Below are 13849 nucleotides of genomic sequence, written 5' to 3'. Positions count from 1 at the left end.
ACCCAAACAAATCAGGACCATTGGTTCTTGTAGGTTATCCGGGCTGTGTGACCGTGGTCTTGGTATTTTCTTTCCTGATGTTTCGCCAGCAGCTGTGGCAGGCATCTTCAGAGGAGTAACACTGAAGTGTTACTCCTCTGAAAATGCCTGCCGCAGCTGCTGGCGAAACGTCAGGAAAGAAAATACCAAGACCACGGTCACACAGCCCGGATAACCTACAAGAACAAATGAACTCTGACCGTGAAAGCCTTCAACAAAATCAGGACCATTTTAGCATTTACATCTCTAGAAGGATGTTGGCTATGCTGCCTCCCCTTCTTTCTTCTTTTGCAAAAATGCTCTTGAGCCTTGGAAAACCTTTAGAAATAGTGTGGGCTGTGGTGCTGAGGAAGTAGTAGAATCCCACTCCTTGCATGAGAGGAAAGTTTGGAACTCCCTCCCCTTTGGGGAGGGGCCCTGGCTCAGCGGAAGAGCAAAGGGAGTAGGCAAGTAGGTGATGTGAAAGACCCCTGCCTGAGACCCTGGAGAGCTGCTGCCAGTCTGAGTAGACAGTACTAACTTTGATGGACTTTGATGGAGGGTCTGATTCAGTATCAGGCAGCTTCGTGTGTTCATCTGTCACCCTCTATTGTTGTCTTCTGCCAGCAAGACTTTTTTGTTTTGTTTGGCGTACCCCCAGTAACTCACATGGGCCCTTCTCCCTGGTTATGTTGCTGGGTGTTTTTTTTAAAGTCTATATGTTTTTGTTGAACTGTTTAAATATTTTATATATACCTTATTTTAAATGCTGCTTAATGTTATAAATGTTTTGATGTTTACCATCTGAGAGATGCTATCTGGGTGAAACGGCACCACAGAAATGTTTAAAGTAAGTACATAAAAATACACTTCTGCTCACAGAAGGGCAGGGGGTCCAAGCCAAGGGCTGTGAATTAATGATGGATTTTAGGAAAGCTGCAACTGTAAAGTTTCCTTTATGTTTCAGCAGTATTGTTATTTGTTCTACGTCCTTTATCCCACCCTTCTTCCACAAAGCTCAGAGTGCTATATACACAGCTTTCATTGCATTTTATCCCCCATAAAAACCCTATGAGGTATGTCAGACTGACTGTGCCTGACCAGTCCAAAGTTACCAATTGAGCTTCATGGATTTGATCCCATGTCTCCAAGGTGCTAGTCCAACATGCTTCTTGTCATTAAAAACATTCTCTATTACTGCTTCCAATTTCCCTTAGTAGTGAAGGGGACTAAATCCTACTGATAGCTGCGAAGTAAACTGTATCAAGCCCCCTCTGGCCTAGTCAGCTTCACTATTGGAAAGAACACTTTTCTCCACAGAAAGAACCTCCTTATTCCCCAGTACAGTTAACAATGCTGCCAATACTGGATCAAGGATAGGGCAGGATTAAGGCAGTTTTTTTCCCTTTGATTGATCTTTAGAAATCAAATGAACTCTGGGTCAATGGGAGAGTAAGGGGGGAAGGTAGATGTGAATTTCCTGCATTGTGCAGGGGGTTGGACTAGATGACCCTTGAGGCCCCTTCCAGCTGTATTATTTCTATGAACTTTGGTAAATAATTTAAAATATACTTTAGTTTGGACCACCATGGAGAATTCAACACCTACTTGAATTCTGTAATCTGTTAACTTTGTTCAGAATCACAACACTAAAAATTGTGCATCTGTGAGGCAGGGTTGTTTATTTGATCCAGGATCCAAACAGCAGCACAATCTATTTTGTGTACCCAAGGCAAGTTTGGGGCTTCTGCTTCTCAAGCAGCAGCCCTCCATGCCTCTTGGTAAGCTATTTTTGAAACTAAGGAGACCTTTAAAATAAGACTGTCATACAGAAAAATTAAGTTTCTGTGTCCAAGTTTTTAAAAGTTAACCACTACACAGAGCATGCTCATATTTTGTGTTTAAGGTAGCTGTTTCAGCACTAGCAATGATCTTGTAGGTCTCTTTAAACAAACAGTATTTTATGTTTCAAACACAAAGGCAGCAGCACAAATCTCTCAATTAGTCACTTCAGACACTTCAGGAAGTATCCTTCCTATCACACCAGCAGTTAGTTGTGGAAGTTTTATGCTTCAAGGTTTATAAATCCCAGTAGTTGAAGACAAACCTAGGTTGATGACACTGAAATGGATCTTGCAGAGAAAGAAGAGGTCTGCGTTTTCCATTTGTGCCCAAGGAAGAAATGGGGCTGGAGTATGCAGACTCTTTGCAAAATTCTTTTCAGTTTTACATTTGATCCACAAGCTTGTTCTGTGTCAGGAACAAAATACACACCCCAAAGCAAAAACAAACCCCAGCCCAATATGTCTGCGTAATATATATATATTAAAAGAGTCTGCCACTAATTGAACTTATTTAACTACAGCTAACACACAGGTCATATGCTGAATGCAAGAACTGACAAATTTGTATGAAGTCAAAACTTTATTGTAAACCATCATTGAAATACATCACAACCTTCCATTTTAATTCAACACCATGTGTTAAACAATATGATCCAGAGGGCATCATGGCTCACATCTTTAACGTCACGGAGCATATTTCCCCTTTATTTTTAAGCCACATATTTCTCATTTGAAATAAACAAAAAACCCTTACTTATAAAGACAAACCCTTTCTTAAAAAAACACACAAGATACTGCAGTTTTACTTTGTAAAACCACAGTACTTCGCAGTAATTTAACTGGAAACTTTAAAATACTGGATGTATTGCAAGTCTCCCATGATCCAATGTGGCTTGGTGTGTGTGTGTGTGTTCACTACCACTTTTGTACAGAAGCTGCAGCTCTGGAATTAGCCATGCACAAGGGGCACAGATGCCCACATTTCAAAACAGAGAAGGTTAAGTCTGAACATCCCCCCATCCCCTTCCCTCCCAGAAAGGCATAGATTAAAAAAAGACCCAAACCAAGTACATGCCTTTGAGGGAATGTATACAGAACACTTTGCATTGTTCTAGTTCGGTTCGTAAGTCAACGAGTATGAGGTCTTTTCCCTGAAGAGAAGCTCGCAACACAATTTGTTAGCAACAATAAGATAAAGCATTTGACTTTAAAACAGTCAAGGAGACATTAATACGTTAAAGCCAGCAAATGAAGACTGCATAATGACCACAGGGTTTCCCAAATAATCATCGCTGGGCACTTGATAACATGATCAGCCAATGAGTCAAATCCACGACTACTTGATTTCTGTTATGTTATCTATTTGGCAAAGAAAACTGCTACCGGTACCCCTTCCTTCAAGCTCAGCAGTGTACTGTGTAGCTATTTTGAGTGCAGAATGGAACAGACGTTAGTCACCTTTAAAAAAAAAAAAGTAAGCTGAAGTACACTTCTTTGTGATGAGCTTTTCTACATACCTAGCAGCTTCAGCAATCAAATGACTGCAACATTTGGAGGCCAAATTTACTCTGTCATCTTCCAAAACTGTCATGACGTTAACTCGCTGAAGAATAAGCCAACACACTCCCCTCTGCTTAACTGCAAGACAAAATGAAGCACTAAGTAACTGTAACATTTTTTAAAAGGCAGGAAACCCCCAATTTTTCTGATGATCTTTCCCTACTTTTTGGAAAGGGCCCAAACATAATAACAAATCCAACAGCTTACTGGAAAGTTGAGAGGGAAAAACAACATACAATCTACTTTATAACTGTTTTACACAGTACATAAAGTGGTGATAGGACACTGGCTTAGATGGCTTTTTATAAAATGAGATCAATTCCTGGAGGATATGTCTATCATCAATGGCTGTAAGAAAGGATTGCTATATAGGGCTTCCATGTACAGACATAGTGTAGTTCTGATACCATATACTTCTGAAACTGTGGACGTAACAGAAGATGGCCATCCCTTTCATGCCCTGCTTAAGGAAGCCTAGCATGCTGAACTACAAAATGAAACTGCGTTCCTCTCTCCCAGCAGGAAGAGGAGGTGCTGATTTCACCCAGTTCCTTCACCTCACTGCTGACCCATGTATTGTGGCTCGTTTTGATCATAAGGGTCCCACAATCCTCAGGGTATAAGTTTGGACAAACAGCAAGGAGCTAAGGGAAAGGTTTTTTTTTTTGCAGAGACTGGGAAAGAGCTACACTAGATGGAATTCACTAAGTCTTATTTTTATTCAGTAAGTACACAATAGCCAGATTTGTGGCTCTGTATATTTTTAATGTATGATTTTGGCAAATAGTCCTTTATTTTGTCACAATGTTATATGCGTAGAACAAATGCCCTTCTGATGTTGAACCACTTTGATGGAAGCAAAAGAGCATATCTTTTTTTTAACCACCCCTCAAACCTTGATTTCAGCTGCTGGAGGGCACCTAGTTAATACCATAGTTAACGAAAATAATAACAACACAATTAAGGCTTTGGGGTTATTTTTAAACACCACCCTTCTTCACACACACACTATCCAAAGACTAAAAACAGATATTTTACATAACAGAAACAGGGTAGAAAATTAATAAAATAAGCTTTTGGAGTCAACCAGTTATGTGCTATTAGAATAGCAGGCATCCATTCGTACCTTCACTACCACAAAATCAGTCCCCCCACAATCCTAGCCCATTATACACCTGAACAAATATCTGTTAGTGTCCTCCTGAATTTCCAAAATTGTATCAACCATTCCTACACACTGAAAAGAATCTCACATAGGCGTAACAGAACCTGCTTTAGTATACAATACTTGACAGATCAGTAATTCATACAATCAAGTATTTTGTGAAAATGTAACATTAATAAGTTAGGAGGCAACATTGATCAGGGACATTCCCCCTCACAACAGAGGCTTTATCTGGTTTCAGTTAGACAAACATGGGTCCTCTCCCTTTTTTTTTTAAACCTGATCACCAACAAGTAACAACATAATGTGAGAATATTGCAGCGCAAAGTAACACCGGCCAGTACATAGCTCTGAATTGTAACATCCAGTAAAGTGTCTCACATGGGCAGTGGGATAAGTGAGGCCAATGTTGCCATGCTGTATTAAACTAGCAAAAAAGGGAGCGCCGCCTTGGTGCTTATCTCCTAAGCACCAATCACCCCAACACCAGCATTCTGTGTAACTTACCACGTTTAAGACCAACTACACATAAAAACCTTTAAAAAATTATATCTCTGAAAAATTTGGAGCTTTTGTCAGTGAATGTATCTTAAGGCTTGAAATACAGTCTGTTACTCAGATACTGTAAGTTACAGATGGGCTGCCCCCATCATTTGAAAACCACCCTTGCTGTTTTATTCTGTGTCAGAAGATTTAAATGAGCATGGAAAACTGTCAGATGGTAACCGGCATCAAAATATAACGCAGTCACTCAAAGGTGGGTGTGAAAGGATCCCACTGAAAGATGTTTTCAACAACCTTTGGATCGCTGAAGTGACTAGGCGAACTGAAATCGTTTCAATATACCTCTGCCTTACTCCTACCTAAAAGGGAGTCAGCCAGATAAAGTTCGTTTGGTCTTGAGGAAACTGAGGAATGAGCAGTGGTGATTAGTGTATTTTACAGTACTCAACTGAATCATACTGAAGATGAGAAATAAACCAAATGCACACCGTTAGGAGGGAATGGAATTACTATTCCTGCTACAACACCATTTGTAGTTGCTGGACACATGAAAGGTCAACTGTGCTACGTCCTGTTTTGAAGGAACTGTTCTTAAAAATAAAAAAAGAGGAATGTTGCTTCAGCTATGGAGTAGCTGAGATGTGGGAGCAGAAGACTTGCAAGTTTAAGAAACCAGGATTGTGGAAGCTTCTTAAATGTTCAACCGACAAACCATTGCTAATATTTGTTGCTTTTTAGGCTAAAGTGCGCAGGGCCAGGAATACAACCCACACCGCAGAATTGACCAGTGGTGTAATCCGTTAAGCACTGCTACCACACAACTGCTTTTGGTTCAGTTAGGTTTGCACAGCACTCCAACACAAGGCTACAATCTAGTGGCTACCAGGCCATTATTCCCTTTGTTGCCACACGTTACTCTTCTTTTGCATGGTGAGAAAAAACGGATACAGATTTTGTCGCAAATCTTTTGACCTTTTAACTGCAGGCAAAGAGTAACAGTATCATTTTCAGAGAATCCTTAAATATCCCAGTATGAAAATATAACTTAAATATAAAAAGTTGAACAGGGAAGAGAACATTTGGAAGAAAACAAAAATCTTTGTTCTGCCTATTAGTTCCATAGGTACCTTTTAAGAAACAAACCCATACATAATCTTAAATTACAATCTGTATTCATAAAACTATTCTGCTCTAGGAATAAATTGCAAAAGCCAGTTTTAGTAATAAAAGATACTGATTCAAATTTTTGTTAATCCTGATGTCTCTTTCCAAATCTCTTGAACTGCTTGGCTCAGGAGCCATGGCTGAAATGGTGATGATCCATGGTCTCTTCCGAACTGTCACATCCAAGTCCCCAACCATTCTGTTGCTCATCATTTTTCCACACTTGGTAAGACAACACACTTGCATATTTGGTCAGGGTTTCCATAGTGCAACTGAACAGGTACATTTTTTAACCTTCTGCGTCCTGTTTACAGATCTTTCTTGATTCAGTTTCCAGCCAACAGGCATACTGATGCAAAGTGAAAATCCACTGTCCACGGAAAATCTTGCCATTAAAACCTGCAATTTTGCAGGGTATAGACTCTGTCATACAGGCAGACCAAATCGATGCTTCTTTTTCTTAACAGACTTTAAATTAGTAAGTCTTCTAAGATCTTCTTCAACATCAGATTCTTCCATTTCATCATCCGCTGAAATTAGGATCTAGAGAAAGATTATGGTGAATGATTAGAGACTAATTTTTTTATTTCCCTTCCCTCCCCCTGAAATAGATTCAAAGTCATCCCCCAAAAAACTCTTAAAAGAAGTTTTTATCAACTAGGTCTTATTAATTTAAATTATTTATTTAAAACATTTATTAGCTGCCTTTCACTCTTATAAGAATTCAGGGCAGCTTACAATGTAAATAATTACATAAAAATCAGAAGTTAAAACCAATAATTTAAAACTGCTGGTAGGCGGAAGAACTAATCAAATGCGTTCATAAATAAATCTTCAGCTGCCTCCTAAAGGTAGAGAATGAGGGGGCTAGGCGCACCTCCATGGGGAGGTTATTCCATAAGTGGGGGCTGCCACGGGACAATCAAGAGGCCCTCTCCCTGAGATCTTAGTTCCTGGGCAGAAATGTATAGAAGAAGATGGTCCTTCAGATACCCCGATCCCAAGCCATTGAGGGCTTTAAAGGTCAAAGCCAAGTCCCTGAATTAGGCTCAGGAGAGGATTAGAAGCCAGTTTAATTGTTATAGGACTGGGGGGTCATATATTTCCAGTAATTGGCTCCGACGAGCAGTCTAGCCACAGCATTCTGCACTAACTGCAGCCTCCAAACACTCTTCAAGAGTAGCCCCTAGTAGAGCGTATTGCAATAGTCCAGTCCATATACAGCTAAGGCATTGATTACTGTGGCTAGATCTGAACCAGGAATGGGCACAGCTGGCGAACCAGCTGAACCTGGTCAAAAGCATTCCAAACCACAGCAGCTACCTGGTTTTCTAAAGCGACAGCACTGTCGAACAACAGCTGAAGCTGCGAACTTGGCTTTTCAAGGGGAGTGTAATCCCATCCAAAACAGGAGAGATCTCAAGTCTCCGGTCTGCCTTTCTACTAACCCAAAGCACCTCTGTCTTGTCAGGATTAAGTTTCAGTTTGTTTACCCTCATCTAGCCCATTATAGATGCCAAGCACTGGTTTAGAACATCACCAGCATTCTTGGAATTAGGTAGAAAAGAAAGGTAGAGCTGGGTATCATCTGCCTATTGGGGATACCATAACCCCAAATCCCTAATTATCTCTGTCAGTAGCTTCATGTAGATATTAAATAGAATGGGGGATAACATCAACCCCACAGGCCAATCGCCATGGCACAGAGCAGGAATCTCCCAGCTCCACCTTCTGGGAAAGTCCTTAAACCAGAGTGGTGCAGTAGTTAAGAGTGGTGGTTTGGAGTGGTGTGGTCTGGAGAACCGGGTTTGATTCCCCACTCCTCCACATGAGGGGCGGAGGCTAATCTTGTGAACTGGATTTGTTTCCCCACTCCTACACATGAAGCCACCTGGGTGACCTTGGGCAAGTCACACACTCTCAGCCTCACCCACCTCACAGGGTGTCTGTTGTGGGGAGGGGAAGGGAAGGTGATTGTAAGCTGGTTTGATTCTTCCTTAAGTGGTAGAGAAAGTTGGAATATAAAAACCAACTCTTCTTCTTCTAAAATGGCGCTCCTTTGTCCCAGTAGGATACCATGGTCTTAATGTAACTTTTAACCATCTCTCTCACCATCTAACAAGAAATACTGGGTCAGCTGATCTTTAGTTGTTTGGTAACACAGAGAACTTTGAAAAGTTTTAAAAAACCATAGACATGCCTGACAAATACCCAACAAAAAGCTCTTAGCAGTGTAAACAGAAGCCTGACTGAATAAAGATGTCTGAATGATCGGGCACATGTGTACATTTCAAGAATGACTCTCTTCAATAAAAATGGATTGTCTATTCACCCTCTGCTGCCATCTTACACCAGAGTGTATATGAAGCCTTTTACAAAGAGAATGGCCAGCCTCAGATATCACCCAGTTGAGTGCAACTCCTCACTTTTGTCCATTAAACCAAGCACTGGTGAACTGTGTTACTAGTTATGAAGAGCAGAACAATTTGATTTTTATTCTCCTCCAAATTAGTATAACTCTTAGTTACCTTCATGGTAGCATCTTTAACTAAACCAGGGGTGGGGAACCTTTTTCCTGCCAAGGGCCATTTGCACATTTATGACATCATTCAGGGGCCATACCAGGTGTAGATCTCCCGGTGGGGGGGGAAGAGGCTAGGGTTGCCAGGTCTCCAGCCACCACCTGGAGGTTGGCAACCCCAGGGGAGGCCACACAGAGAAGGCCTGCAGGGTGCCCCCACTCCCTCTCCCAGGCGGAAGGGCAGCCAGCAGTGGGCCCGAGCAAACGAGGTGCCAGGGGGGCACAGCCCACAGTCGATCTGCAAGGGAGGAATGAAAACAGAGAAAGAGGAGGAGGGAGGGAGAAAGGGAGAGAAAGGGAGAAAGAAATGGAGAGAGAGGGAGAAAGAAAGAAAAGGACGAAGGGAGACAAAGAAAGAGACAGAAAGAGGGAGAAAGAGAGGGAGAGAAAGGAGAAAGAGTGACAGAAAAAGAGGAAGAAAAGAGAGAAAAGCCTTCCCCCCCACACACACACACCCGCTGGCCCCGCGCGACCGGGCCCCAGCCTCCCCTGCCCCCCCCCACACACACGGCGGCGCAAAGAGCCCCGCGTGACCGGGCCCAGTCTCCATGCCCTCTCCTCCCCAGAGTCCACAAAAGGGCCCCCCTGAAGCCCGATCGGCTCCTGCATGCATGCTCTGCCGCCGGGATCCACCAGCCTCTTTCCCCCTCCCTCTCGCTGCTCAACAGTCAGCGAGAGGAGGTCCCCCCCAAAAAAGGGCGCTGCAGCGCCGCTGTAAGCCATGGCGCCAGGAACACTCTCTGGGAGGGCCACCCTGCGCCCCGCCTTTGCAGCAGGGCCCCAGAGCTCCCGAGGGCCACAAAAATGTCCTCGGAGGCCACATACGGCCCCCAGGCCTGAGGTTCCCCACCCCTGAACTAAACCCATGTCTGGATGACGGGCCACAGTTTTGAAAAACTTCTTTAAACTTTGGATGTGATTGTGGAGAGAAAACCCCCCCTGATAAAATGTGTCAGTGATAACAATCATCAATAAAAGCAATGAAAATGATATTAGTAACCAACTATGGCAAAAGTACAGGACAGATTTTCAGAGTGAGTTAGCCAGAAGATTAAGTAGCTGAGGTTTTAATAGAGATGGAAAATTTTATTTCATTAAAAATAGTTGTACAGGGCCTAGAAGCAAGAATGCTTCAGTAAAGGAAACTGAAATAATCCTCAGTGTCAGAGAGAGACAGATGCTGAGTGTGTGAAGCTTCACAGCGCAGGACTAGCAATTTAATTGATCTTGGGGGGGAGAAGGGGAGATAGTCCAACTGGACACTTAAGATAGCACTAAAGTCCATGAAAAAAAACCCTGAAGTTGCAGAAAAGGAGCGGTAAACAATAAGCACACAAAGGATGTGAGTTATATTCAGGACTTGCCTCTGACTCAGATTCCTCATGTGAGGCTGCTCTCCTGTATCGAACTTTGCTTCCATTCCTCGAATCTAGTCCGGCTTCTTTCTCTTCAAGCTTAGCTTTCGTTTTCCCTTTCTTCATAAGGAAGTTATCAACTACCCAAAACATTAATGCCTGGTACAAAAGAGAAGTCTGCATTAGTGACATCTCATTCTATGAGACAACTGTAACATTTAAAGGAAGTTTCGTGCTATTATAGCAAAGCCTACATAATGTTATTTGGGGCACTAAAAACACTAAACCTCGGTTACTGAATTCTTCCAAAAGGCAAAATTTGGGATGCTTAACACAAGCAGAACAGCATAAGCAAACAAAGACTAACTAGGTAAAAGGTAAAGGTCCCCTGTGCAAGCACTGGGTGATTCCTGACCCACGGGGTGACGTCACATACTGAAGTTTACTAGGCAGATGTTGTTTACGGGGTGGTTTGCCAGTGCCTTCCCCAGTCATCTTCCCTTTACCCCCAGCAAGCTCGGTACTCACTTTACCGACCTCGGAATCATGGAAGGCTGAGTCATGCTCAAATTAAAGCTGAGATCCAATGGAGTTTCTGCAGGGAGAAGAATCCCCGCCCCCACATCTTGACTTTCTCACACCTCTCTCCCATTGCAGACCAAAATATCTCCCAAAATCAGCCCCCATTCTCCTAGGAGTAGCATTTTAAGTGGCATTTTGGGCTGCAGCCGCTCGAGATAAAGTCACGCCCTGCGGGTGGAATTCCATCTGTCCATGGAGTACTCCAGTGGATCCAAGCATACGCGTCTGGTTATAATCTGGATTAGAATTACCCTGTTGCACTTTCACATGCCTTGTTCAGCAATAGTTGGGAAACTTTTCAAATGTTTTACACATCAATATATTCTGATACAAGAGCTAGCGTGGTGTAGTGCTTAAGAGTGGCGGACTTTAATCTGGAGAGCTGGGTTCGATCCCCCACTCCTCCACATGAAGCCTGCTGGGTGACCCTGGGCCAGTCAAAGTTTGCCCAGCCCGCATGGAGGCAAGCAATGGCAAACCACCTCCGAACATCTCTTGCCTTGAATACAGTGAGTATTCTTGGCTTCATGGAATATTTGGACACACTCAAATGCCCAGCAACACAATATCCAACTGGTCAACTGACTGTGTCCTAGAAGATGCAGAAAGAAGTGCATTGTGCATGCATGGTGACTCAAATAAATTCACTCTCTGGATACTCAAAGGATGAGCAACTTCCAGAAGTACTGTAAAACTGTGGCCAGGGAGACCGTTAAAGATCCTTAGTTCAGTTACAACTGTGAGGTATTTTAGCTTTGCTGCAGCTTTATTTTACATGTTCATGTGATTTGTTTAAAACTGTCTTTCAAATATGCTGTAATCTAAAATGAACTGGAATAAAAGAATGGATTTCAAAGCAATAAGAAATGGATAACTGATGCCTTAATTTTGGAAAGCCGAATGATGGAGGGGTACCACTGCTCTTTTTCCTTTGAGATGATTAGCTTGATTATTCAGTTTCCGTGACTTTAACATGTCATGTTAATGCTTATTCTGTGTTTCAGCTCCGTTTCAGATTTCTGCAATCCAAATCCTATTGCATTGTCCCATTCTGTTGACTGTATTGACTTACTCCGTGTAATCTGCCTTGAGTGTCAACAAGAAAGGCAGACTATAAATAATGTAAATAAATAAAATAATGGAACACAATGAATATTCAGAAACTTTCATTTATACCAACATTAACAAAGAAGGGGACTATCAGCATGACGATAGCCAGCTCCAACTCAGGGTTTTCTATAGGATTCAACAAAGCTACCTGCAAAGGAAAAAGGAACACATTAATATCATACAATGACATACACACATGTTTATTATCTGCACCATAAACAGCACTGGTTTAGTACATGAAGAATTTTTTTCTCATTAAACTTGACTAAGTGACATGTGAGGCTCAGATGCTTCTCAAAAGATACTCCCTATTTAATTGGGAATTTAAAGATTAAACTGAACATTAATTATATCTTGAAAATGTCTCATTTTCAAACCACAGTGATATAATAGCACCAGACATAATCAACAGACTGATTTCAAAATTGCACTGCTGGTTTTCAAAGCCATGAGTGGTCTAACCCCAGACGTGCGCTTGGAATATGATCATAAGGTAGACACCAACCATGCTGAAAATATGTTGGACTAGGATCTGGGAGGCCCACGTTTGAATGGCTGCTTTCCTAAGCAAGAATGAGAACATTAGGCGCAGTTCTGCCAGCTGGCTGTCCTGTTGATTTTGTAGTAGTGGGCTAATACCTGTTTACTGACCCATGCAAATACAATAAGAAGAAAAGTTAGTCCCATCACTAGACTGGGGGGGGGAGGAGAAATCAGCACAAGATAAAACAAAATGGGGTCTGATGGTAGTAAATGTAGGCTGCACAGCTAATGCTTTGGTAGGTACAGGCAGCTCAGCATGAGATCTGATAGCAATTTATAGGAGGCTCCATCACTTGGGCCCACACACCATTTGAGAGTCTTTACTCCTATTGTGACACATCCAAACCTATGCAAGTTCTCATTCCCATAGCAGCCTTGCCACTTGCTATCCCACACTGGGGATGAGCATTGAAGAGGCGGGCCTCTTTGAGAATCTCGAAATCCTACAGAGCGAATGAAATATTAGTGGGGCTGTATTCTCTATTTCATCCTTTGAGGACAAATGCACGTAAAAGGAAAAAGAAGGAGAAAGGATATAACTTCTCCAGAATAGGCTGAAGGACTGTAACATCTAATGGAACATCTGTTGAAGCCAGTATGGCCTTAGTTAAAGGAATAGAAGTAGCTGGAGTTACAGGATGGTCATGTTGCAGGCATGCAGCCTGAAACTAATAACGGACTTCTATGCCTTTAGTGGACTGTCCAGCATCATTATGATACACTTGCTGATCTAACTGTTGACCACTGCTCTAAGGGATGCTGTTAAAGACCATATCCACTTTTTGGATATCATAATTTAAGTTGGCAAGGTTTTCAAGTGTAAAGTATTTCCTTCAGCATTCTTCCCTACAACTTTTACAAGTGCAACAACTATCAACTTATACATTAACAGACATGCGCTGCTATGATAAACCAAAACTCATGGAGCCATATGTCAAGTTTGCTTATTGCTAAAGATGCTTTAATAGACTACATTAATGTCTTGCAGATTCCATTCATCTTCCAGACTTTCAATAGTAGCAAAGGAGTAAGTTATAGATGTTCCTGGAGACTTTGAAGGACTAGAAGGAAAACTTTGCCATAGAGACTGCAAATCTCCTTATGTCAACCATTTGGAACTTATGGCTTTTAAGCATATAAATATGGCTGATACCAAAATGAAGACATTAAAATTAAAAGACTTCAACAATTAAAAGCAAGCATCAAAACAAAACCTTAGTATACAAATTTATTAGAAACTGGCAAAAGTTTCTAAAAATGTGGAGATTAGAAGAAACATTTCACTGAAAAACTAAATGCAGACTTCTCTCAACAAAAATAGACGTCTTTATACTGGCATTATGGGATATATTGGGGTTATGGGATAAACTGAACCAGGTGAATTTTGTACTTGTAGAAAAGTACAAACATGATTTCTAAGTTT

At 41.8% G+C, this 13849-nt stretch overlaps 1 protein-coding gene across 1 annotated transcript in view; it reads right to left on the bottom strand.

Annotated features, from left to right (window-relative positions):
* Positions 1–6514: 6514 nt before the first annotated feature.
* Positions 6515–13849, bottom strand: part of STIMATE (STIM activating enhancer) — a 39549-nt gene continuing 32214 nt past the window's right edge. Inside the window, exons 6-8 of the mRNA XM_056847145.1 lie at positions 11954–12031; positions 10201–10350; positions 6515–6798 (exon numbers count right to left, since the gene is read on the bottom strand). Of these exons, the coding sequence (XP_056703123.1) occupies positions 6682–6798; positions 10201–10350; positions 11954–12031 (345 nt within the window). The 3' untranslated portion in view covers positions 6515–6681. The remainder of the gene's footprint in view (positions 6799–10200; positions 10351–11953; positions 12032–13849) is intronic.

The sequence above is a fragment of the Euleptes europaea genome, chromosome 1 (genome assembly GCF_029931775.1).
Source record: "Euleptes europaea isolate rEulEur1 chromosome 1, rEulEur1.hap1, whole genome shotgun sequence".
NCBI classification, from domain to species: Eukaryota; Metazoa; Chordata; class Lepidosauria; order Squamata; family Sphaerodactylidae; genus Euleptes; species Euleptes europaea.
Note: the sequence above shows the minus strand (reverse complement) of the source record. Positions and strands in the feature narration are given on the sequence as shown.